Consider the following 27873-nt stretch of genomic DNA (forward strand, 5'->3'; position numbering starts at 1 on the left):
CATCGACAAAATTTCATACGTTCTTCAGGGACACTTTCTGACTATTTTGGTATAAGGGACTCGTGGTTCCGCTGGCTCGGTACAGAGTAAATATGCACATCAAAAAATGTTTTGCATCGCCCCGGTAGCCAGAACTCCTGAAGATAGACGTTGACTGTGGATATTGTATTACAGACACAGTCCCTTTGACTGTTCAGAGATGTCACTAAACCCGCCGGAGGATGTAAACAACCATGCATGAGCAGCGCCTATTAGACGGAGGGGGTCCGACAGCCGATCAGTTCCATCCATTCCACCAGAAAGGAGGTACACGGCTCGTGTTGTCTGTAGTTCAAACATACCTAGATGGTGAATACCGCGGTTCGATCGCGTCCGCATTGTTACTTTGTGCCAGGAAGGGCTCTCAACAAGGGAAGTGTCCAGGCGTCTCGGAGTGAACTAAAGCGATGTTCTTCTGACATGGAGGAGATACAGAGAGACAGGAACTGTCGATGACATGCCTCGCTCAGGCCGCCCAAGGGCTACTACTGCAGTGCATGACCGCTACCTACGGATTATGGCTCGGAGGAACCCTGACATCAACGCCACCATGTTGAATAATACTCTTCGTGCAGCCACAGGACGTCTTGATACGACTCAAACTGTGCGCAACAGGCTACAAGATGCGCAACTTCATTCCCGACGTCCATGGTGAGGTCCATCTTTGTAACCACGACACCATGCAGCGCGGTACAGATGGGCCCAACAACATGCCGAATGGACCGCTCAGAATTGACATCACGTTCTCTTCACCGATGGGTATCGCATAAGCCTTCAACCAGACAATCGTCGGAGACGTGTTTGGAGGCAACCTGGTCAGGCTGAACGCCTTAGACACACTGTCCAGCGAGTACAGCAAGGTGAAGGTTCCCTGCTGTATAGGGGTGTCATTATGTGGGGCCGACGTACGCCGCTGGTGATCATGGAAGGCGCCGTAACGGCTGTACGATACGTGAATGCCATCCTCCGACCGACAGTGCAACCATATCGGCAGCATATTGGCGAGGCATTCGCCTTCATGGACGACAATTCGCGTACCCATCGTTCACATCTTGTGAATGACTTCCTTCAGGATAACGACATCGCTCGACTAGAGTGGCCAGCATGTTCTCCAGACATGAACCCTATCGAACATGCCTGGGATGGATTGAAAAGGGCTATTTATGGACGACGTGATCCACTAACCGCTCTGAGGAATTTACACCGTATCGCTGTTGAGAGTGGGACAATCTGGACCAACAGTGCCTTGATGAACTTGTGGATAGTGTACCACGACGAATACAGTCATGCATCAATGCAAGAGAACGTGATTCTGGGTATTAGAGGTACCGGTGTGTACAGCAATCTGGACCACCACCTCTGAAGGTCTCACTATATGGTGGTACAACGTGCAATGTGTGATTTTCATGAGCAGTAAAAAGGGCTGAAATGATGTTTATGTTGATCTCTATTCTAATTTTCTGTACAGGTTCCGGAACTCTCGTAACCAAGGTGATGCAAAACTTTTTTGATGTGTGTACATTTAGTTGATTTATTACTCCTTGTATCGATACTGCATCGAAAATATCTGCACAACACTGTAAACGTCAAAGGTATGTGCTACGTCTCACGCCTGGAAGCAAACTTTATCCACTCACTCACAGCACTTGCTGTTGATAACAGTAATTCCTATTTTACTGTTCTTCGTTGAACTTGCGTTTAGTGCTGCGCGGTTGTGTCTCGGGTCTGTTTTTCCGGCAGTGTTATTTGTACGTTAACAGTGATAGATAGTAGCACGGAAATAATTGGTGAGCTGTTTTCCGATATGCACCTCGTGTATGGGTTCTGAATGCAATGAAAGAGGGGCACAACGATGCTATGCTCACAAGTATACCGCACGAACTTCCGCTAGCTGATTTGCTTCATATTAATAGGGCGTGTAGGGCACGACTATGACTTCGACGTGTGTAAACACGAAGACAACCGAGCGGGGTGGCGCAGTGGTTAGACACTGGACTCGCATTCGGGAGGACGACGGTTCAATCCCGCGTCCGGCCATCCTGATTTAGGTTTTCCGTGATTTCCCTAAATCACTCCAGGCAAATGCCGGGATGGTTCCTCTGAAAGGGCACGGCCGACTTCCTTCTCAATCCTTCCCTAATCCGATGAGACCGATGACCACGCTGTCTGGTCTCCTTCCCCAAACCAACCAACCAACCACGAAGACGCAGCTCTCAGCGTTCACGAAAAATCGAGTTTGAAAATTTTACGCGTCATTATACAGGGTGATAATTATTGAACTAAATTAAATAAAATCGTCATAAGTTCCGAATGGTTTGCGATTGGACGTTCAAACTGCACAGTTGACTGCGGGGCATGATGGGAATTAGTATGCGCATACGCACACGCCTTATTATTGTAGCCATTTGCACGTGAAAATGTCTGAGCGTATAGCGCTTGTAAAGGCCTAGTATGTGAACAATAACAGCCCAACTACGGCTCAAAGGAAGTTTGCGCCCGAGTTCAAACTGAAGACAACCGGTTCAAGTGTGCTAACAATTAAGAATTTGATTCGCAAGTTTAACGGAAGGGATAGTGTTCGTGATGACTGTGTTGGCAATGTTGATCGTCCAAAATTAGTGAAAAAGCCTGAAGACATCGAGAAGACACGTGCTGTGTTACAAACCAGCGCCAGGAAAATGATCAAACGAGCTGCAGAACATGTGGGAATCAACCGGGAGACACTGCGACAAGTTGTTGTTGAAGACCTGCATCTCTTCCCATACAAAAATCAAACCCATCAGCTATTAAGCCCCAGGAATCTGGAACAGCGGTTGTGTTTCGCCAACACTATTGTCCACGGAATTGACAAGCAAGACTTTCGTGCTTATGTGATTTGGTTTAGCGACGAAGCCCAGTTTCATTTGGAGGGGTTTGTCAACAAGCAAAACTGGCGAATTTGGAAGACTGAGAATCCGCATTTTGCGATCGAGAAGTCTCTTCACCCTCAACGGGTGACTGTGTTGTGCGCAATGTCCAGTCACGGAATAATCGGTGCGATATTCCTTGATGGCACGGTGACTACCGAATGGTACATGAAGGTTTTGGAAGATGATTTAATCCTCATTATCCAAAGTGACCCTGACTTCGACAAGATGTGGTTCATGCAAGACGGAGCTCGACCCCATCGAAGCAGAGAGTTTGATGTCCTGGAAGAGCACTTTGGGGACCTCGATTGGCTGCCATATTCTCCGGATCTGAACACAAGCGACTCCTTTTTGTGGGGTTATATTAAAGACAAGGTGTACAGTAATAACCCCAAAATCATAACTGAACTGAAAACAGCCCTTCAGGATGTGAACGACGGCATCGATGTTCCAACACCTCAGCGGGTCACGCAGAATTTCGCTATTATTCTGCGCCACATTATCGCCAATGATGGCAGGCATATCTAACATGTCATAACATACATCCGAATATTTGCAGTGAATTTTACATAATGAATAAAGTGTGTGCACGCCATACTTTGAAACTAATTTACGTTTTCCTTCGTATAGTCCAATAATTGTCACCCTGTATGGTCGCTAATAGTGTGTCCGCAGCCAAGTGTGTAAGCACATATTTTCAGTAGCGCGAGGTCAGTCGATCGAATCTCACGGCCACCACTCCTTTTTTTCATTTCCCTGTAATTCTACCAATAGAGTCATTATTACCTTGCAAATAACCAATATAGAATCTTAAATTATTATTTTCATAATCTTATTCTGAAAAATGGAGTAAGACATTTTCGTAAGGAGGGTGAAAATTAAAAAAAAAAAAAATACACAAGAACTTTCGGTGGAATCAGTATACTCATTTTATTTATGGTACTGGTGGTAGAAATACTCTAAGCAGTAATTATTGTAACATACAGTCGAATCTGTGCATGTGCATGGTCTTTCAAAGTGTCTGTTGCATAACAAACTTGGGTTACATTCGCAAACGGTTCCTGGTCATCACACAATTTCGCACCGTACCACGCATTACTGGCATCAGAGTTACGTGGTAGTAAAAAAAATTACTGGCATTGGGATTCGATCCATTGACCTCGGCTACTCTTTCGACTGCGAAATCCTTGATTACTTGCGACCATGCGAAGCATATAGCTGCTGGTATATTGTTCAAACTCGATTTTCTCGAGAGCGGTTGAGAGTTGCGACTTGCTATTTATTCACGTTGAAGGTTTCGTCGTGCGCTACACACCACGCCAACGAGCAGTGGTTGGCACACTGGACTTGCGTTCGGGGAAACAACGGTTCAAACTCGCGACGTCCGGCCATCCTGATCCAGGTTTTCCGTGATTTCCCTAAATCGCTCCAGCCAAACGCCAGCATAGTTCTTCTGACAGGGCACAACCGGTTTCCGTCCCATCCTTCCCTAATCCAAGCTCGTGCTCCGTCTCTAACGACCTCGTTATCGACGGGACGTTGAACACTAATCCCCTCCTTCCCTCCTCCACATCCTGTCAGTATGAAGTTCGCGTGGTTCCCCTGTTAGCTGTTCCCGCAGCTGCAGCAACCACATCACAGTAGTTTTGCATCTTTACATAACCGAATTCATCCGCGTTACTACGTATTACAGGCTTTTCCACTGTTGTGAGAGTGTATTCACAGAAATAAAGAAAATTCTGGTAACAAATACGAATAAATCATAATTACATTATTGCTCTGCAACGAGGCACCAGAGACCACCGGTCCCTGATACCAAAATATTCAAAATATGTCCATAAACAACGGCCAAAATTTTGTCGGTGGAGTTCTGGTTCACCTTATATATTAAACACTGGGGTAATAAGTATTGTTCCTTGCATCCATTGTCGTATACTGTACATCTACGTCTACATCTAGTACACCGAAAACCAACTTATGGTGTATGACGGAGGGTACTTCTCGATTTCCAGGCGCCTTACCGATACATCATCGCCCCCGACTGTTTATTGATCATTACCTTTTTCCATGCTATTGGCATTTGGTTATTTAGGCCCTGTCTTAGATTTTTCTTCTTGAATAACTTCTTGGCCCTTGATTCAGTTTGATTCATTTTTGCCTTAGACATTATCTACTAGTATTTCCCGATAGTACAACATTATACACTCCATTTCAAACTGTCACACCCAGCAGTTTGCCGAAATAACTCAATTTAACATAATTACGAGCTACTGACATGGCGATGTCATGGTTCTTTTGTCTTAAGGAAACTCAGTTACACACGCCGCAATTATTTGGTGTAGATTGACGGCGTAAACCACAGAAATAGCACAGAACTTGCACAATTTTTGCATGTGGGTTTGAAGCGAGGCAAGACGTTCAGTCCGAAAAAAAAGAATAAAAAATAAAATAAATTTAAAAAAGCGAACTTGTACGATCGTGTGGGATTGGATGGAGAGGGGTACAATAATCACTTACCAAGTTGCTCTTTTGTCAAAAACTGACATTTTGAGCCCTTGGCTATGTGTAAAAGACATGTTGATTTTTGCAGAGAAAATAACAGCAACCATCCACTCTTTGTAATGCTAATTACTTACGTAAATAGCCCCGTTACCGGTTTCTAACCGACAGATGGCTTGTCCACGGTAAGATATACTTTTTTTGCAGTTTACATTAGTTTTCATTTTTTATTTCCCCATGTGGTGCGGTGCGGTGGTGCCGTCGAAAATTCGGCGCCATTACGTTGCACGTTTCAATATTCACTGCTTCGGTTCAAGCAGTAGCGAAGACTATATGAAACACTTTCTTGACATGCACATGTACACATGAAATGTAAAGCACCACTCACACACACCAAAAAGTGGAGTTATACATTATACGTGTACATTATATCAAAGAAGTGCTTCATATAGTCATCGATACTGCATGATCACAAGGAGTCAGCACTGCAAGTAATGGTAAGGAATTTTTCGACGGCACCATCACGCCAAGAAATTTCACCATAGGGGTAAATGAAAAGCGAAAATCGATATGAACTACAATAAAAATGTATCTTTACGTGAACAAGCCGTCTGACTCCCGAATGAGATTTTCACTCTGCAGCGGAGTGTGAGCTGATATGAAACTTCCTGGCAGATTAAAACTGTGTGCCGGACTGAGACTCGAACTCGGGACCTTTGCCTTTCGCGGGCAAGTGCTGTACCATCTGAGCTACCCAAGCACGACTCACGCCCCGTCCTCACAGCTTTACTTCTGTCAGTACCTCGTCTCCTACCCTCCTAGCTTCTGTGAAATTTGTAAAGTAGGAGACGAGGTAATGGCGGAAGTAAAGCTGTGAGGGCGGGGCTTGAGTCGTGCTTGGGTAGCTCAGATGGTAGAGCACTTGCCCGCGAAAGGCAAAGGTCCCAAGTTCGAGTCTCGGTCCGGCACACAGTTTTAAGCTGCCAGGAAGTTTCAAGGCGTCTGATGATGAATCTGTCGGTTCGAAACCGGTAGCGGCACTATTTATATAAATAAACAGCATTATAAAAAGTGGATGGTTGCTGTTATCTTCTCTGCAAGAATCAATCTGTACTTATTAAGTTACCGGGTAGACCAGACGCCTCCTCGACTCAAAAGCCTCAGCACACACCAACTTCCTTGTCGAACATGGTGGCGTAGTGTCTGACACAGAGAGCGGTTTTGGGACTGGATGGGTACCAGCATAGGAACGTCAGTATCCAGTTAAGTTGCTTCGCAGATAGTGCAGTATGCACAGCTGGACCACGTCTGCTGCTCGATTCATTCGTATGCTTGCTTCTAGACGTATTGACTCCAGCAAATAACCTCTCCGTTCGCTGTCCACTGTTGCAGGCGGCGTTCTTGTCAGCTCCGACGAGCGCCGAAGAAGCGAGAGAGGAGGCTGGCGGTGAAGGCCGCGGCCACTTGCTAGTGCCGTTCCACCAGGCGAACACGGCGCTGCTGCACAGGGCAGCTGCCATCACTGGGGTCGTCCCGGACTCTGCGGCTGTGGTGGCTGCCGCCTCTCTCCAGCAGCGACCACAGGCGCCGGACCAGGAGCAGCCGAAGCCAGCGCGCCCAGCCCAACTGAACGACGAGCCGCCCCAGCAGCATGCTCAGGGTGGACAACCCGCAGCGAAGTTGGCATCGCACGGTAACCATCCAGAATTCACAGGAGTCATATTCCGCAATCATAATCACCAAGAACCGGTGGAAGAGCCATTCCAGAAACAGCAAATCCCAGTCAGCTCCGACTCAGCTGGGGCACTGCCTCACCATACTGTGCCCAATAGACTGTCGCCACACCAGACACCACAAAAATCGTCTACACCAGAGGCGGCATTCTTCCAACAGGCCCCACACCTGGCCGCCATAGCAGTAGCCCCACCCCCACATTTCCAACAGAGCTTACCAGAGACTGTGAAGGCTCCATACCATCATGTCCAGCACCAACCTGCACAGACTGTACAAGCTGCACCTCCACCACAACACCCAATGTCGGCGCAGCAGTCTGTTCCGCAACTCCAACAAATTCTTGACCGCCAAACAGGAGCAGAGGTGGTACCTGGCAGGAGGACCCCATATCTCCCATCTCCTGCAGCGGCAGCGCCCAAGCAACCTCTCCATCGAGGGTCACCGGTAGGAGAAGAAGCGCCTTCCAGGCAGACTCCATATTTTACATCACCAGCTGCTCTGGCTCCGAAGCGACCTGGTCAACGTGTTCCACAAGTAGTGGAGGCAGAATCTTCATTCCTGCCACGTCGAACAGCTGCAGCTCTCAAGGAGCACGCCCACCATAATCGTCCAGCGGCAGGGGCCGCTTCGTTCCACCACATCCACCACATAGTGCCTGTTGCCGCCACTCTCCCACTCCACCACTTTTCACACCACTCAGCGTATGTGGGAGCAGCGCCACTTCAACATGCCCATCACTCTGCACCTGCAGACGGAGCAGCATCACATCATAAGGCCACTCACGCATCGTCTGGAGCACACGGTCAGTATCAAGTTTTGAACGACACCTGCGATTTCTGTTGATATTACCCAACATTAATATAAGAGTCTAGGTATCCTGTGTTCTGCTGAACTGGCAATTTCCTTTTGATGCACAATATTGGAATGAATTATCTTTGTCGAATACTTGCACTGGAACTTCCTGGCAGATTAAAACTGTGTGCTGGACCAGGACTAGAACTGGGGACCTTTGGCTTTCGCGAGCAACTGCTCCCGAGTTCTACTCTCGCTCTGGCACACACTTTGAATCTTCCAGGAAGTTTCATAACAGCGCGCAGGCCGCTGCATAGTGAAAATTTCGTTCCGGAGACATCCCCTACGCTGTGGCTACGCCATGTTTCCGCAATATCTTTTCTTCCAGCAGCACAAGCTCTGCAAGTTTTGCAGGAGAGCTTCTGTGAAGAATGGAACGTAGGAGGCGAGGTACGGGCGGAAGTACAGCTGTGAGGACGGGTCGTGCGTCGTGCCGGGATAGTTCAGACAGTAGAGAACTTGCCCGTGAAAGGCAAAAGTCCCGAGTTCGAGTCTCGATTCGGCATACAGTTTTAATCTGCCAGGAAGTTTCATATCAGTGCACACTCCATTGCAGAGTGAAAATTTCATTCCGGATTACTTGCACTATTTGTCAAAGGCCACAGGATGAGTCGTCCAAATATCATGCATTACAATGTAGTCAAAAACCTTGTACACATCCTGCTATAAACCTTCTAATCCCCTTTTATTTTTGGTACTATTTAATAAACATGTTTGCAGAAATAACGATGGAAATGGACATCTTTCCCAATGCCAGTTTTGTGCAAGGTCGGACACATCATCTGTGAGGCTTAATTTTATTTTATACACAAATCTCAAAGCGCAGGATATAAGAAACCGACACACGGGAAACAGCAAAGCAAATTACTCTGAAGAAATGGATACCACCCACAAAAGCAAATACGAATTTAATAAAAAGTCTATAGTATGAGAAAGCTATTGAACAGACAAGAACTATAGACAGAATGCCACACCTACAGCGCAATGCAGAAAATAACTCAGAAGATATGTAAACCCCAAAAATAAAAAGATCTAGAATTTACAGAGTAGCAGAAAAGTCTTGTCAGATCTTATGGGTCAAACATGAAGGAACTTAAAAATGAGTTATTGTTAACAATTCCAAGTCTGAAGAAGTAAAATTCCGCATTGGACATTAGCAATTTTCTCTTTTTCAGAAGGAGTTTTTTGCTATTGCCAATCTCAATGTTACATTCACTCTGTTTTGGCCACCTTAATTTATTTTTCTCCCTAAATATCAACATTCATCTGCTACTTTTAGTGCTTCGTTTCCTACTCTAATTCCCTTAGCAACGCCTGATTTAATTCGACTTCATTCTATTAATTTTGTTTTGATTTTTCTAATGTTCATCTTATAATCTCTTTTCAACGCACTATTCGTTCAGCTCTGCTCTTCCAGGTAGTTCATTGTCTCTAACAGAATTACATTGTCATCGCCAAACATCAAAATCTTTCATTTCTTCTCCCTGATCTTCAATTCCATTTCCCAATTTCTGCTGGTTTCCGTTACTGCTTGCTCAATGCATACATTCAGTCACTTGGGTGATAGACTTCAACACTGCCTCACTCCTTTTTCAATTGCTCCTTGCCTCTCAGTGCTTTGACTTTTACAACTGCACTCTGGATTCTGTCCACGTTATAAATAATCTTTCGTCACCTGTACTTTATTCCTGCTACCTTCAGGTTATTAGTGGCTGTAGTCCAATAATCACTTTTAAAATTTTTCTTTATATGTACAAAGGTGGGTTTGTATTCCTTCAATCTCTCTTCTTAGATAACATGTAGGGTTAGTATTTCCTCACGTGTTCCTACACTTCTCTGGAACCGAAGCTGATCTTCCCCAAGGTTCGTTTCTACCAGTTTTTCCATTCTTCTGTAAATAATTCGTCTCAATACTTTTCAGCCATGACTTATTAAAATGAGGTTTTGGCACTATTCACGCCTGTCAGTACCGGTCATGTTTGGAATTAGAATTATTACATTCTTCTTAAAGTCTGAAGATATTTCTCCGGTCTCATATATCTTTCACACCAGGTGGAACAGTTTTGTCATGGATGGTTCTCCAAAGGATCTTTATAATTCTACGGGAATGCCTCCTACTCCAGTGCCCTTGTGTAAACATAGACCTTTCACTACTTGGTCAAACTCTTCTCGCGTTATCATATCTCCTATCTCATCTTCTTTATCTGTAATGTTTCAATCTTGTTTCCCCCAATACAAACGCTCAGTATTCCTTCCACCTTTCAGTTTTCCTTTCTTTGCTCAGTACTGGCTTGCCATCTGAGCTCCTGAAATTAATTCATCTGCTTCTCTTGTTGCCAATGGTGTCTTTAACGGTACTATAGGTGGTATCCATCTTTCCCCTAGTCACGCGCGTTTCTAAAGCCTCGCATTTGTCCTTTAGCCATTCCCACTTAGCCATTTTGCGTTTCCTGTCAGTCTCATTTTTGGACATCTGTGTCTCCTTTCATCTGCTACAGTTGCAGTTTTTTCATATTTTCACCTTTCGTCAATTAAATTCAGTATGTCTGTTACTATACGTTATCTGTTTTGAGCTGACTGCAACGTAATAAGAAAGAGTTACACCAGACGCGTTTCGCTTTGATTTACAGAGCACCTTCTGTCGTGTTCTATAAATTGGATACACACGTTTGTACATTTATTTTTCTGGTTCTTTTAGGTAAAAAAACAGCTTTTCTTTATAAAGTTCGTCTGCAAGCTACTTACGGTGTTTCTCTACGTAATCTGCACCTTCCCCTCTTGCTACCAATGGTTGGTGTCTGCAGGCTTCATTTCACATCTGCAAAGGCATAAACACTGTGGCAGTGATGAATGAAAAACAGTTAAGAAAATCAATTATAAATATTGCAGCGTAGGAAATAATGCAAAATGCCAAAAACTTCAGATGTGAAATGAAGTCTGACGAGACCAATCACTGCTGGCAACAGGGGAAGATGCAGATTACGTAGAGAAACACCGTAAGTAGCTTGCAGACAAGCGTTATAAAGAAAACGCTGTTTTTAACCTAAAAAAATAAAAAAATGTACAAACGAGGATATCCAATTTATAGAATACCACAGAAGATGCTTTGTAAAAACAGTTAAACGCGTCTGGTGTAATTCTTTCTAATTACATTGCAGTCAACTCAAGACCGATAACCTATAATAACAGATGTTAACAGCTGCTGCGGAAGATGGCCACACAAACAAAAGTATTAAATTCAATATGTCCTTCGTTATCCAAAAGTTTCTACAAAGCCCTGTCTTTTTATCTGTGTGGTTCTCTGTCGTCTTTCTATTTCACCTCTCAAAGTTACCAATCAGTCTTTTATTGTACTCCTTTCCCTTGTTTCAGTTCAACGTTGCCTAATGCTTTCTTAAACTCTCAACCACCCCTGATTCTTTCAATTTATCCACAACCCATCTCCTTAATTTTCTAGCTTTTTGTAATTTCTTCAGTAATAAACAGCAGCTCATAAATAATAATTTATGATCAAAGTGCACATATACCCTTGGAAATATTTTGCCGTTCAAAATCTGGTTCGAAATCTCTTTCTTACCATTATATAGTCAACAAGAAACCTTCCAGTGACCGCAGGTTCTTTCCACCTCTACAACCTTCTTTCATGATTCTTAAATCAAATGTTAGAGATGATTAAATTATGCTATATAAAAAACTATACCAGCGACTTCCCATTCCGTTCACCCAAGTCCACGTTCTCCTACTTTTTTCCTTCATTTAGTTTTCCTAGTACTAAATTCGACTCATCTGTCACAATTGAATTTTCGTCTCCTTTAACTCTCTCAATAATTTCCTTCTTGTCATCATACACGCTTTTAGTCTGTTCATCAGCCATAGGGCTTGTAGGCATATAAACTTGTAATACTGTGATGGGTGTTGGCTTCGTATCTATCTTGGCTACAATAACATGTTCAATACACTGCTCATAGAATTCCTGTTTTCTCGTTTAGTATTATACATTATCGCTCGGAGATTCGAACGGAGGACTATTTTACCTTCGGAAAATTGTACCCAAGAGGATGTCATCGTCATTAAGCCACACGGCAGACCTGCATGCGCTCGGGAAAACATCATCGGCTGTAGTGTCAGCAGACCTCCCTTACGTGCCTCTCGGTCTCAGGGCCCTGGGTTCGACTCCCGACAAGGTCGAGGATTTTTTGCGCTCGAGACGGTGTGGTGTGTGTGTTGTCCTCATCATTACTTTATCATTGTCATCGACGTGAAAGTTGCCGAAGTGGCGTCAACTACAAAGGCTTGCAACAGGCGGACGAATTTTCCAGGAGGGGGATCCAAGCCACAAACGCCATACGCATATTTCATTTCATGTCGGCTGTAGTTTCCTTTTACTTCCAGTTGTTGTCAGCTCTAGAGCTGCAAGGTCATGTCGGCTAGTGTTACAAAGCCACATCAATCAATCATTGGACTGATGCCCCTGCAACTACTGAAAAGTCTGCTGCCTCTCTTCAGGAAGGACGGGTTAGACTCGACTCACCCCTCTATTGTGGTTGCATCTACGGTACGGCTATCTGCATCACTGATGCAAGCAAGCAATTTTACCTCAGCAAGGTCCATATGTATGTTTTTCTATGCTGTGTGCTGGTCTCGTCATGTTTGCATAGCTACTACATCCAACATCCCTCATAAAAAATCAGCAGCAGCCGCAGTTTGACATCTATTGCTGGATAGAGATCTCCTCCAAACTTCTCCGTTTCTCCAACTGCCAACTATCCACCTGGCTCTATGCACCGACCACCTCAAATTCATCTTCAGTAGTTATATTAAGGCTCTGCAGCCCACTCAGTATCCTGACTCATTTTTCCTTGTATCTCACACGAAGTACACTCTAACACAAAAATCAAGGATGCACCATGAAGGATTTATGCAAATTGGTCAGAAACTGATATTCATATATATGCATCGACGGAAAATTCAAAACAGCAAACTTCGGCGGCCAATACGAATGTGTGACGGTGCCGCATAATTTCATCACACAGCTGGCAAGGATAGTGAATAGGAGACATGTCGATACCAAGGCATAAAGTCTTTGCGTATTTCATTCCTTGACCTGAGTTGGACAGTAAATATGCCTCGCAGATAGGCGGCTGAGCAGAATCCCCAGATATTAGCATTTGAGAGAAGATATGTAATTGGGCTCAAAGAAACCAGTTGGAGTAATCGGCCAGTCGTTCGATATTTGAATAGGAGCAATGCCACTATTCGATGATGTTGGGAGGAATGAGTAAACTGTGGCCGAAAGCAGCATGAGTGAGGTAGTGGTGAAACTAGAGAGACGACCGAACGTGAGGACCGAGCAGTTGTCAGAGCCCCCAGTTCATCATTATCATCAATCCAACGTGCAACTGGTGCTTCAGTGACGGAATGGTCCATTTGCAAGCGGCTCGAAGAAAAGGGGCTGGAGCTCATGTCTCCCCTGGTGGCTACTACCATTGACCTCCGTAAACCAATAAGCTCGTTTGCATTGGTATCGGGCACATTCAGCCTGGAATCACACTGACTGGAGTAGAATTGGCTCCAGTGATGAGTCCCGCTTCAAACTGAGTCCCGAAGACCAGCAAGGGCGCATCTGCAGCCACCCCGGACAGTGGTGGTATACCAACCTGACAGTCGCCCGCCATACGGCCTGACAACCTGGAGTGATGGGTAGCAGAACCTCTTTGCTTGTCATCCGTGGCACCTTTACAGCACAGCGGTACTCGACGATCTTCTATGACCCATTTTGTTGCTCTTCATGGCAAGCAATGTCCGCCCCGAAAGCTGAATGGTCAGCGTGACGGACTGCCGTCCTGAGGGGCCCGCGTTCCATTCCCGGCCGGGTTGGGGATTTTCTCCGCTCAGGGACTGGGTGTTGTGTTGTCTTCATCATCATTTCATCCTCATTAGGCGCGCAGGTCGCCCAATGTGGCGTCTAATGTAATAAGACCTCCACCAAGGCGGCCGGACCTGCCCCATAAGGGGCCTCCCGGCCAATGACGACAAACGCTCATTGCCATTTCCATGGCAAGCAATTCTGGACTTACATTTCAGCAAAATAATTCCCGTCCGCATAAGGCAGGAGTTTCTACCACAAAGCCCCGGATCTCTCCCCACTTGAGAACGTTTAGAGCATTATGGGCAGGGCCCGCCAACCATCTCGGGATTTTGTCGATTTAACGCGTCAATTGGACAAAATTTGACACGAAATCCCTCAGGGGGACATCCAAAAATTGCGTTAATCAACGTCATGCCGAATCACAGCTTGCATAAGGGCCAGAGGTGGACAAACACATTACTGACTTGCTTAATTTGTGAGGATCTTGCTCTGGAATAAGTCATCAATTTTTTCTGAAATTGTAATCATTTGTTTACCTGTACACATACATCGCAGCTACCGATTTCCGTCACATTCGCATAATTCCTTCGTAGTGCGTTTCTTTTTTTACAGAAAAATGAAGAAACTGAAAAACTGGTGGTAGCCTTCCTGAGGAATCGTGAGACTGGGTTCCACAGAAAAGTAGGAACATGCGAGGTAATATTAAACCGACGACTTATCCTACAACAGTGACTGAAGATAGGCAAATCTACACTTATAACTTTAGCAGATTTAGAGTAATCTTTGCTCAATGTTTAGACTATACTCTTTAAAATTTTTAAGACATCAGGGATAAAATCCAGCGAGCAAAAAGTTATTTACAATGTATGGAAACCAGAGCGCAGGAATAAAAGCCAAACAACTTCAAAGGGAAGTCGTGCTTGAGAAGGGAGTGACATGCGTTTGTAGCTCATTCTCGATGTTATTCAATCTGTACAAGAAGGAAGCAGTGAAGGAAACCATGCTGAAAATTAAAAAGAGAATTAAAGTTGTTGGAGAAGAAATAAAATTGGAATGAATAGTTTCTTGAAATGACATTATAGGGTGAAAATCAATAAAAGTAAAAAAATGGTAATGGAATTTAGTCAGATTAAATAAGTCATATTGACTGAATTGCAATAGGAAATGAGATATTGAAAGTAGTCCAGAATGAAATTTTCACTCTGCAGCGCAGTGTGCGCTGATATGAAACTTTCTGGCAGATTAAAACTGTGTGTCGGACCGAGGCTCGAACTCGTGACCTGAGTTCGAGCCTCGGTCTGGCACACAGTTTTAATCTGCCAGGAAGTTTCATTGAAAGTAGTATTTGGGTTTTGCTATTTGGGCGGCAAAATAACTGACAATAGCCGAAATGGAGACGATATAACGTCTAGTATAAACGTAAGTGTCAGGAAGTCTTTTGCGAAGGTATTTCTCCAGAGCGTAACCTAGTATTGCTGTGAAGTGTGGATGGTAAGTAGTTTGGATAGAAGATAATAGCAGAATGCTGAAGGTTAGATGGAGATATCGACTATCAAATGAAGAGGTACTCAGTCGAATTGGGGTGAAAAGAAGTTATGGCACAACCTGATTAAAAGAAGAGATCTGTTGATAGTACACGTCTGGAGACATCGAGGAATCGTCAGTTTGGTAGAGGAAGGAAATTTGCTGTGTAAAATTGCAGATGGAGATCAAGGCGCGATTAAGTAAGCAGGTTCAAATGGGTGCAGATTGCAGTAGTTATGCAGAGAAGAAGAAGCTTGCATGCCATATATTAGCTGTGAGAGGCCCATTTACGTCGCGTAGTATTTTTCCATTTCTACCGATGACGTCAAAGGAAGCATGCCAATTTCCTACTACTGGATACATCAGCTATCGGCCAGAACAGTGCTCGACTTTTTTCGCAGGTGGAGGCGGCCACGGCGGGTCCGGCGCTGGTGGGAAGTCGAGCGGCGGATCGTCTGGGAGCGGCGGCTCGTCACACCACCACAAGGAGTCGGGGGAGAGGGGTTCGTCAGGCAGCGAGAAGTCCCAGCATTCGTCAGTCGTGGAGAAAGGGGGCGGCAGCAGCCACAGCGAAAGCGGCGGGCATGCGTCGCACCACCACAAGCAGGACGGCGGCGCGCACGGCCACAAGTACAAGGGCGGTGGTCACAAGGGCAACAACGCCTTCTCCAAGGTTAGTACTGGCAGTAGGGTGGCATTGCGCCCAGCCACATGTGCTAGGGCTGTGGCCACTGCACCAACAATAGCATCTACAAGGTCTGTACCAGAAGTGAACACTGGAATTGCAACTCCAGTAGGCACAGCGTCTGTATCGCGCTCTGTTGTAGAGAATTCTTTACCAATACTTCCTTCTGACATTTGATTTCCAATCCTTATTCTTATTTTCTATATTACGAGGATCGCTCCAAAAGAAATACACACTATTACGAGGGCAGTTCAATAAGTAATGCAACACATATTTTTTCTGAAACAGGGGTTGTTTTATTCAGCATTGAAATACACCAGGTTATTCCCCAATCTTTTAGCTACACAACACTATTTTTCAACGTAATCTCCATTCAAAGCTACGGCCTTACGCCACCTTGAAATGAGGGCCTGTATGCCTGCACGGTACCATTCCACTGGTCGATGTCGGAGCCAACGTCGTACTGCGTCAATAACTTCTTCATCATCCGCGTAGTGCCTCCCACGGATTGCGTACTTCATTGGGCCAAGCATATGGAAATCCGACGGTGCGAGATTGGGGCTGTAGGGTGCATGAGCAAGAACAGTCCACTGAAGTTTTGTGAGCTCTTGCGTTGTCATGAAGAAGGAGAAGTTCGTTCAGATTTTTGTGCCTACGAACACGCTGAAGTCGTTTCTTCAATTTCTGAAGAGTAGCACAATACACTTCAGAGTTGATCGTTTGACCATGGGGAAGGACATCGAACAGAATAACCCCTTCAGCGTCCCAGAAGACTGTAACCATGACTTTACCACCTGAGGTTATGGCTTTAAACTTTTTCTTGGTAGGGGAGTGGGTGTGGCGCCACTCCATTTATTGCCGTTTTGTTTCAGGTTCGAAGTGATGAACCCATGTTTCATCGCCTGTAACAATCTTTGACAAGAAATTGTCACCCTCAGCCACATAACGAGCAAGCAATTCCGCACAGATGGTTCTCCTTTGCTCTTTATGGTGTTCGGTTAGACAACGAGGGACCCAGCGGGAACAAACCTTTGAATATCCCACCTGGTGAACAATTGTGACAGCACTACCAACAGAGATGTCAAGTTGAGCACTGAGTTGTTTGATGGTGATCCGTTGATCATCTCGAACGAGTGTGTTCGCACGCTCCGCCATTACAGGAGTCACAGCTGTGCACGGCCGGCCCGCACGCGGGAGATCAGACAGTCTTGCTTGACCTTGCGGCGATGATGACACACGCTTTGCCCAACGACTCACCGTGCTTTTTTCCACTGCCAGATCACCGTAGACATTCTGCAAGCGCCTATGAATATCTGAGATGCCCTGGTTTTCCGTCAAAAGAAACTCGATCACTGCCCGTTGTTTGCAACGCACATCCGTTACAGACGCCATTTTAACAGCTCCGTACAGCGCTGCCACCTGTCGGAAGTCAATGAAACTATACGAGACGAAGCGGGAATGTTTGAAAATATTCCACAAGAAATTTCCGGTTTTTTCAACCAAAATTGGCCGAGAAAAAAAATGTGTTGCATTACTTATTGAACTGCCCTCGTATTTTTAAATGCATCTTTTATTCTACATGTTTGAAAGTTTTACAGTGTGTAGATACATCCTTTAGGAACAGTATTTTCATTTCTCCACATAATTTCCATCCCTCTCAACTGCCTTACGTATTCTTGGAACCAGCGCCTGTACACCTACACGTTAAAATTCTCGACCAGCCTGTTGGAGCCACTGTTTGGCAGCGTGCACAAGGTAGTCATCATCTTCAAACTTTGTTCCACGAAGAGAGTCTCAGTTTCCTAAAGGGATGATAGTCACATGGAGCCGGGTCAGGACTGTAAGGTGGGTGTTTCAGTGTTGTCCAACCGAGTTTTGTGATCGCTTCTATGGTTTTTTGACTGACATGTGGCCGTGCATTGTTGTGCAACGGCAAAACATCCTGCTTTTGCCGATGTGGTCGAACATGACTCAGTCGAGCTTGAAGTTTCTTCAGTGTCGCCACATATGCATCAGAATTTGTGGTGGTTCCACTTGGCATGATGTCCACAAGCAAGAGTCCTTCGGAATCGAAAAACACCGTAACCATAACTTTTCCAGCAGAAGGTGTGGTTTTGATTTTTTTTCTTGGGTGAATTTGCATGATGCCACTCCATTGATTGCCTCTTCGTCTCTGGTGAAAAATGATGGAGCCATCTTTCATCACCTGTCACAATTCTTCAAAGAAATTCATCTCCACCATTCTCGTGCTGTTCCAAAAGTTCGCTGCATGCCGTTTTCCTTGTTTCTTTGTCAGCCACTGTCAACATCCTGGGAACCCATCTGGGACAAACCTTTTTTAACGCCAACACTTTCAGTATTCTGCAATCACTTCCTTTCCCTATCCCAACTTAGGGTGACAATTCGTCCACTCTGATGCATCTGTCATCAGTCACCAATTCGTTAACTCTCTTCACATTGTCTGGAGTGTGTGCAGTGCGAGGTTCTGCCGCTGTGAGGACAATCCTCAATATTGCCGTGCCCGCTTTCATCATGTAACCAGTTTGCCCACTGACTAACTGTACTGCGATCGACAGCAGCATTTCTATACACCTTTTTCAACCTCTTGTGGATGTTTCCCATTTTCTCGTTTTCGCAGCACAGGAATTCAATGTCGGCACGTTGCTTCTGACGAATGTCAAGTGTAGCAGCCATCTTGAAGACATGCTGTGACGGCGCCACTCACGGCAACGGGTTGAACTAAGTTTGAAAACAAGCTGGAAGGATGTATCTACACACTGTAAAACTTTCACTCATGCAGAATGAAAACTGTTCCAAAAGTTCGCTGCATACCGTTTTCCTTGTTTCTTTGTCAGCCACTGTCAACATCCTGGGAACCCATCTGGCACAAACCTTTTTTAACGCCAACACTTTCAGTATTCTGCAATCACTTCCTTTCCCTATCCCAACTTAGGGCGACAATTCGTCCACTCCGATGCACCTGTCATCAGTCACCAATTCGTTAACTCTCTGCACATTGTCTCGAGTGTGTGCAGTGCGAGGTTCTGCCGCTGTGAGGACAATCCTCAATATTGCTGTGCCCGCTTTCATCATGTAACCAGCTTGCCCACCGACTAACTGTACTGCGATCGACAGCAGCATCTCTATACACCTTTTTCAACCTCTTGTGGATGTTTCCCATTGTCTCGTTTTCACAGCACAGGAATTCAATGTCGGCACGTTGCTTCTGACGAATGTCAAGTGTAGCAGCCATCTTGAAGACATGCTGTGACGGCGCCACTCACGGCAACAGTTTGAACTAAGTTTGAAAACAAGCTGGAAGGATGTATCTACACACTGTAAAACTTTCACACATGCAGAATGAAAACTGTATTTTTATAAAAATGGAGTGCATTTCTTTTGAATTGACCCTCATACATATAGATTCTGTACCAGTCATCTCTGCTTCTAGTCTATTCTCTTCCTCTTCAATATATCTATCAGCTTATTCAATTGAACTCTGTCGAAAGCTTTTTACAATCAATTAAAACTGCATTAATTTCTCAATTTTTCTCAGTATAATTTTCCCCTGTGATTCATAACAGGCCAATAGTATCATTCCTTTTTCTCTTATGAATCCGAACTGTTCCTCACTAGTCCATCTATCCAAATTGTCATACAACCATTTACTCAGCACTCTCAGCAATACTGTAGCTATGTGAGAGATTAGACTGATAGTCCTGTGCTGTTCACACTTTTTGGTACTTCTCTTTTTCTCAGTTGATATCATTACAATTACAAGAAAGTCATCAGCTCACTCCCCTCTGCCGTATATCGCCTCATTACACAGGTAGACTATTTCCTCCTCTTCCTGTTTCTCAAACTCATCAACACTTCCACTTCAGCGCCATTTCTATTTCAACTTCCAAGATGCCTTACCCCTGTCCGTCTTATACAGATATTCTATATATTCTTCAGCTACTGTGACATCCTCTCTTTCTATTTCCATGCTAGTCCTCATCTTTTTACTTTCAAAAATTATTTCTCTAGCCAATTTGAACATCATTTCACGCTTTCCCTCTCTCTTCATTTTCTCTATTCCGTCGCATTTCCCTTTCATCTATCTTTCTCTTGCTTCTTCAGTTTCTCTCCTTCACATATTATGCAGTTTCTGCACCTCTTACTGCGTTCTTCATGTTTTACATTTATTCGCTTTCTCCAGTCTTCCATCTTTTTTAAAATGTTTTCCATTATCCATTCTTTCCTGATACCCACTTTTATCCATCAGGTAACATGTAAATGTCGTGTGACTATGGCCTCCCGTCAGGTAAACCCTTCACTGGGTGCAAGTCTTTTGATTTGACGCCACTTCGGTGACTTGCGCGTCGATGGGGATAAGATGATTAAGGTTAGGACAACACAACACCTAGTCCCAGCCGGGAATCGAACCTGGACCCTTAGGATTGACATTCTGTCGCGCTGACCAATCAGTTACTGGGAATGGACATCCATCAGTCATTTATAGATTCTTCAACTCTACCTCTCTCCTACTTTCCATTACACATTCTTCAAATCTACATCTCTCCCACTTTCCCATGAACCTTTTTTCCAACTCTGAAACCTTACCTAACTTCTTGGTTGATTGGTTGGTTTGGGCAGGAAAGGGAACAAACTCAGAAGTCATCAGTTCTGCTACCTTCTTGACTGTCCCTAATTTTAATTTTTCTTTCACGTTATCTCTTTGTACTTTCTTCAACTTCACTGGTATTTTTCCCACCCAATGTTCCTGGGTAATCCTTGCCACTCTTGAGTCAGTTCCTAAACCTTTTCCAACTGATTCCTTTCTCTACTCCAATATGATATCCATGTGTAAAGTTTCCTTTTGCGCTTTTCAGATAATGTGCTACCCACCATTAGTGAGTTTTATTTGCAAAACCTAATTAGTCGTTCACCTCTCTCATTTATTGTCGCTAATCCAAATTTTCTTATTGTATCTTAGTTATTCCTTCACCCACCACTGCATTCCAGCCCTTATAATGATAATTCAGGCATTTCTATTTTCTTCCTCGGTAAGTTCTTTAACATTCTCATAATATTCTTCCACCTTCTCATCTATAAACTGGCTGACTGGCTTGTATACCTCTATTAATACCACATCTTCCAAACTACTCTGCAATTGCATCATCGGTCTTCCATGAATATACTGCTCTTTCATTAATTTATGTTTCAGTTTCTGTTCAGTCACCGTTACTACTCTGTTCTTGCCACTCTTGATTTTATCTGAGTAGAAAAACTTACTGTGGTACCACCGCCAGATACCACACTTGCTAGGTGATAGCCTTTAAATCGGCCGCGGTCCGTTAGTATACGTCGGACCCGCGTGTCGCCACTATCAGTGATTGCAGACCGAGCGCCGCCACACGGCAGGTCTAGTCTAGAGAGACTCCCTACCACTCGCCCCAGTTGTACAGCCGACTTTGCTAGCGATGGTTCACTGTATACATACGCTCTCATTTGCAGAGACGACAATTTAGCATAGCCTTCAGCTACGTCATTTGCTACGACCTAGCAAGGCGCCATATTCAGTTACTATAATTACTTCAAGAATGTATTCTGAACAGATAATATCGTGAATCATGTACCGTCAAGAGCGACGTTCATCATTAATGGATTAAAGTTAAGTATAAAACTAACTACGTCCGCTTTCTGAATTCTCATTCCCTGTCATGTTCCAGACCTCACGTCAGTATAGTTCCCTCCTCACGCCAGCCTGCTTGAGCTAAAACGCGTGCATTTCGGCCCCCACTCGTAACACGGTGTTGGGTCTTCTGCCAACACAAAACTTACAATCTGCATTCTCTCCCTATTTCACGTCACATTCGTCAGGTGCATCCTTTTCATCTCCTGTTTTGCATTTTTAGCTCTCCTGCTTGCAGCAACTTGAGGGTATTCCATGTTCCGATTTTTATCTTTCGTTCCTTCAATCCCCTATTCTTCCTTTCGTGTATTTCGTCTCAATATGTTCCCCTCTTGGAGATCTGAGTGATCAGAACCTTTAACATACCATGTACTGCTTCGGAAATTGAAGCAGCCCACCATTAGTCACACACAGTCTGCAGCTGCCCCTCTGGAGTATAATCACTGCTTGTATCCTTTATGCACCCAAAGAGAAAAGGCGCCTCTTTCGCCAGCTTCACCGTTCAGAAACACTCTTTTTCCACTATGGCTGCCTTTTGTGTCTACACCGTTATACTGACACTTGCCCTTACATGTTGCTATGAACTGAACCTATGTGAACTAAGGTTTATAACGAGCTGTTACTCCTTGTTAACTGTAATTGTGAAATGGAGCATCGACCTTGAAGTTCTCGCCCTAATATCATTTATAGAAACTGGCTTCTAAAAGAAAACAATCCTCAGTAGCATTTATTGACATCACAATAGCAAAGGTCGGTAAGTGGCTGGATGGGTTAACGTATAAGCTGAATCACACAGTTTCAAGCTTTTTTAAATTCAGCATTGGAGAAACTATAAGTAAATCCTCCATTATAAAGAACGGTCTCCCACAGGAATCGGGTTTGACCCAACTTTCATTTAATTTGTACGCCACAGACATAGTGACCCCTGATTCTGCGAAGATTGGCTACACCGACGTCCTAGCGACAGCAGCTAAAAGCAGCACATTCGAAGAAAACGACAAACACTTACTATCGAACTAGAAAAGCTTGACCAGTATAACAAAATGTAGAGACCGCCTGAAGCCTAATAAAATAGAAGTCAGTTCATTCCATCTAACTTACAGAATTCCAAAGAGCTAATTGTAATCTTCGGCAAATAGAAAATGCACCCCAACCTAAAATCCCAATACTGAGTGTGATTCTCGACAAATCCTTGACAATTAGGAAACATGTACAAGGAACAGGATAATGCTAAAATCAAGAAACAATATATAAAGGAAACTGGCTGGTGCTAGCTGGGGATTTAATGCAAACACTTTGACAACTACAGCACAAGCAGTTGTGTATCCTGTCGCCAAAAACTGTTCTCCCTTGCGGAGTAGAAGCAGCCATAGCAACAAAATAGATATCCAGCCAAACTATGCAATGTGGATCATGACAGAAACTCTTAAATCCACAGCAATGCCAAGGCTGTCAGTGCTCGCCAGTATTGCTCTACCAAACATCCAATTTCAACAAGTTGTAACATATGAACGGACGAAACTCTAAAGATCCAGAAACTTACCACTTCAACAAACATTGCACAATTTACCATGTGCCCAACTAAAACCTAGAAAACCAGGCTGGGTCAACAACGGCCAGCTAGCCCCAGCAATGTAGAGAAATCATTGGATGTACTTCCAGGGTTATGAGAGATGAGTAAAATAGTTCCTACCATCCAATCCCTGGGAGAAAACTTACCAGGAAAAACATGTAGCTCTGTCAATCATGTCAGAGCTGGGCACACTGTGGCCAAAACACAGTACATAAATTGGGAATAACTGATGATGACCAATCCGACTGGGAGCGTTAGAACAACATTGGACTACATTTCGCACGATTCCTCAAAAAGAAAATTCATGTATACCCTGAAACTCTTTGCAGACCCTGTACCTCATGCAGTCAATTAGTTGAGACTTTGGATGTCCAACTGTGCTGGGAATGGCTACCTCAACCTCTTTTAGCTACTGTCAATTGTCCAGCTGTATCCTGGGTAGTTATGATTAAAGTATAGCTGCTTATAGAGGTCCAATGTGAACTGTAATTGGAGACTGGCAGCAAAACTTCGTAGATATTTTAATGCATTAATGGGGAATCGATTTACACTGCAAAACTATTAGTTTTGGCCAACAGGTGCAAATTTAGCGCTGTTAATCCAAGAGTGACACATAGAAATATTTTCATATGTATGGGTAAGCTACAGAAAATGGAGAGAAAAAGTCAAACAAATGAGAAAGGCACAATTTTGATTATATTATTAACCACACTTACACTGTTTATTAAATATGAGCACCAGAGACGTCGATGAGATACTGTACAGTGCCAGATTTGCACCTGTTAGGCAAAATTGGAACTAATTTTTTTCAAGCACTAGTAGGGCCCACATTAATACAGCATTTGTCACAACTTTCGCTGACATACAATAATTACAACCCACACTGGATCTCTGTCAGTGTCTGTACTTTAATTATAACCACCCAGCACATGTCAGTGTCTGAATTTTTGCTGGATATTATTAGACTGAATTTTAGTGTAGTACTTGCATAGTAAATCAAAGGAATAACAGTATCTCAAATTGCACTTGAGTGCATAATTTATGTGTTAAATAAAAATGAATCGCCGGCCAGAGTGGTCGAGCGGTTATAGGCGATTCAGTCTGGAACCGCGTGACCGCTACGGTCGCAGGTTCGAATCCTGCCTCGGGCATGGATGTGTGTGTCGTCCTTAGGTTAGTTAGGTTTAAGTAGTTCTAGGGGACTGATGACCTCAGATTTTAAGTCCCATAGTGCTCAGAGCCATTTGAACCAAAAATGTATCACAGTGTCTTAAAATGCACATGAACACGGCATTTGCTTATTATATGAGAGGATTAGGAGCGGCAGTCACAAGGACATAAAGTGCTTGTTTACAAACATTTATTTTTATGAACAAAGTGCCTGCGGACCATGGTCATTCAAATATAGTTTAGAAATTACTTTTCCTCATGAAAATCGAAATAATAATTTTCCCACTATCAATTACAAGAATGTGATAGGCAAAGGTCACCCTCTGTACACCAGATTGGAACTACTGGTTCAGACACATATCGTCTCGCTGCTTAACGCCTGCTTCGCAGCCAGTCCAAATGACAAAATGACACTACTGTATTCCATGGAGCCGCTTGTCCCTTGGGATATAACAACAACAAATAAATAAATTTTATTTATTGTGCATATACAGTGTACTATGACGAATACGTGATTAAATTTGTAGGTGGCTTGTGGGTATATAGTGTGCGAAATTTGGTAGAGAGACATGCCACCTCTGGCAGCTTAGAAGACTCTAATATAAGTTGGGAGCTAAGTCTGAGCTTAGATGACATATGCAGGCACGGTTTCTAGTATAAATAGACTCCGAGCGGCGTCCTTATACATGTCCACCATGCACAAGCAGTGGCACGGGGGCACCTCCCTTACGCGCAGCTTGCTGGAAATTCTTATGCCAGCGACCATAACACCACCAGTACCAGTCGGACACATCAAGCACCACCTGACGCACGTTTCTGATTTCATCATCGACTTCAGTTATGCTCACACGCACTTACCGAACACGCGTTCTCTTGGACCGAAATATTTTTACACCCCACTGCTTCGCTACATATCCAGCAACAACATCGAACTCAGACATCCATCGACGCGTGGCCCACGGTTTGGCGTCATATCCACCAGCTTTCCCTTCCCTCCAACGTCCGGTCACCACGGTACCACGTCGCATGTGGAAAATTCGCCACAAATCAACGGCTTCACGCCATCGGACAAACGTACTCTCCGCTTTGTTCAATTTGGCACCACATGGCTGACAATGTCCACCAACTGACTTGTTATGCCACCAGTGACGTCAGGAAACTTAGGCAACAGTTCGTTGCCTCTTACCTCCGCGTTCCGCCGGATTTGATTGGCCCATAGACTTTTATCCATCCCGAGGATACTCATTTCCCCAAAAATCATGCGACTGTATGGGTCAAGGGATGGACGATCACCTACATGTCTAACGATGGCAACAAATCACGCCCCGACTTCTGGCAATACTTACAAACCGCCCACATTGAAGCCGAGCACCGACCGCGCTACCGCGCCTTCTTCGCCAAATATCTACACGCGATCTTTACGTGACCCTCGATCAGCTGGATGGTGCTACACGCGGACGACATTACCCCCCCCCCCTCCCCCCAACTTGCTGACATATCCGTGCTACTTTCTATATCGTAACCCTCAGTGGAGTAGGCACATGGATAAGCGCCTCCCTTTTATGCACTATACCATAGCACGCTGGTCATTCCCCCAACTCTACTGTCCCCTCCTCCTCAGCTTCAACCCTCCTTTCGGGCGCTTCTTCCCGGTAGCGGTGCTGGGGACACAGTGGCCAGGCCTCGCATGCTGACCCCTGCCCACTCTGCCTCCACGCTCCATCTGCCGGGCAGTTGCCTGCAAGTCTTAGCCCCGCACCATCTTCCTTTTTTTGTCTATTGCCTAACACCTCTTACATTAATTCAGTATCATTGTTATTATTTTTTTCCGACATCTTGTTAATGAAGACTTCTGCTCGCCTCGTTCGAGTGTAATGTCTCTTGTTGATTCCACCGAAAGGATGGCATTTCTGTTGTATTTATGATTTTACAAATAAGGATATTTTCTTTACTTACCCTGTTCCCGGTAAAAAACCTAGAGGTGAGTGATTAAGGGATGGGAAGAGGGAGACATCATGGCCAAACCTCGGGTTTCGACTCCTGCCCACCCTGACTCCACCAGCTCAGAACTGATCACTCTACTCTTCTTTAAAAAAAACTGGTAATGTTGATGGTTTTAAAAAAGAAGAAAAGGTAGTGGTTTGGGTTGCCATACAGGGGGTCGAGGGTTCGAGTCTGCATTGGGGCATATTTATTTTTATTTGCTAAAAGTAGTCTGTATGGTATAGTATCTGTCGTCTTAATGGTCATAAAACAATTCCAGAGAGTCTTCTAGAAAACATCTGCAGTTATATACTACGAACACAGACATGGAAGTACAATCGTTTTCATTGGTCATTTTTAAAGAAGCCTTTTGCACGTCGTGGGCGCGAATTGTTTCGCGCCACTCCATCTACTAGTTTCCAAACCTGTTTTCTGTGTACCCTCCCCGACTGGTCACATCGAAATTATTTGCACAGTTGCTTGCTAGCCCTACTGGTGACGTAAAGACCTAACGTATTGTAATGGACCAGCACGTGGCAAGAATAATAGTTGGTATTAATCGGTGGGACCATTGCGGGAGGGTACACACAAAACAAGTTTGAGTGCATTGCTGCGAAACAATTCGGGTACATGTCATGCAAAAGGTTCCTTAGAAGCTGACCAAAGGAAACGATGGTATTCTCATTTCTGAGTTCGTAATACGAAACTGCAAATGTTTTGTAGGAGACCCATTACAGTCGCTGTATGACGATTAAGATGCCAGATACTGTACCATGCAGACTAATTTCAGCAAATAAAGCCAAATATACCTAAACCAGAATCGAACCGTCGATCCCCAGCATGCCAACCGAAAACACTATCCACTGTACCAACTGCACAGCACTACTCTACCTATTGACAGAGATAGTTACCACACACTTTATTACAGAGTTGCCAGATTGCTCATCTTTAACGTTCATTTCCTGCCCGAAATATTCGCAGGACGAAATTCTGTGACAGACATTTTTGTATTGTCAGTAAGTGAGGCATCGCGCTGCGAAGTCCGGGAGCGCGAATTTTTCTTCACCCTGTATATTCTTTTTATGAATCATTAGTCCTCTGACTGGCTTGTTTCGGCCCACTATTAATTCCTATCCTGCACTAACGTCTTCATTTCGGAGCGGCACTTACTTCCCTTACAATTTTTACCTTTTACATTTCGCTCTAGCACCATGGAAGCTACTCCCTAATATCTGAACACGAGTCCTGCCCATCTGTCATCATGAGCATTAGCAACTAAAAACCAGAATGAGATTTTCACTCTGCAGCGGAGTGTGCGCTGATATGAAACTTCCTGGCAGATTAAAACTGTGTGCCCGGCCG

General features: G+C 44.4%; 1 protein-coding gene across 2 annotated transcripts in view; it reads left to right on the forward strand.

The window, feature by feature from the left end:
• LOC126418691 (hornerin-like) overlaps positions 1–27873 on the forward strand; it is a 92985-nt gene that overhangs the window by 38831 nt on the left and 26281 nt on the right. Inside the window, exons 2-3 of one of the 2 annotated variants that reach the window (XM_050085589.1) lie at positions 6837–7980; positions 15825–16096. In XM_050085589.1, coding sequence (XP_049941546.1) covers positions 6837–7980; positions 15825–16096 — 1416 coding nt within the window. The remainder of the gene's footprint in view (positions 1–6836; positions 7981–15824; positions 16097–27873) is intronic. The other variant, XM_050085595.1, reaches the window with a different exon arrangement.

This window comes from Schistocerca serialis, chromosome 1 (assembly GCF_023864345.2).
Source record: "Schistocerca serialis cubense isolate TAMUIC-IGC-003099 chromosome 1, iqSchSeri2.2, whole genome shotgun sequence".
In the NCBI taxonomy this organism is placed as follows: domain Eukaryota; kingdom Metazoa; phylum Arthropoda; class Insecta; order Orthoptera; family Acrididae; genus Schistocerca; species Schistocerca serialis.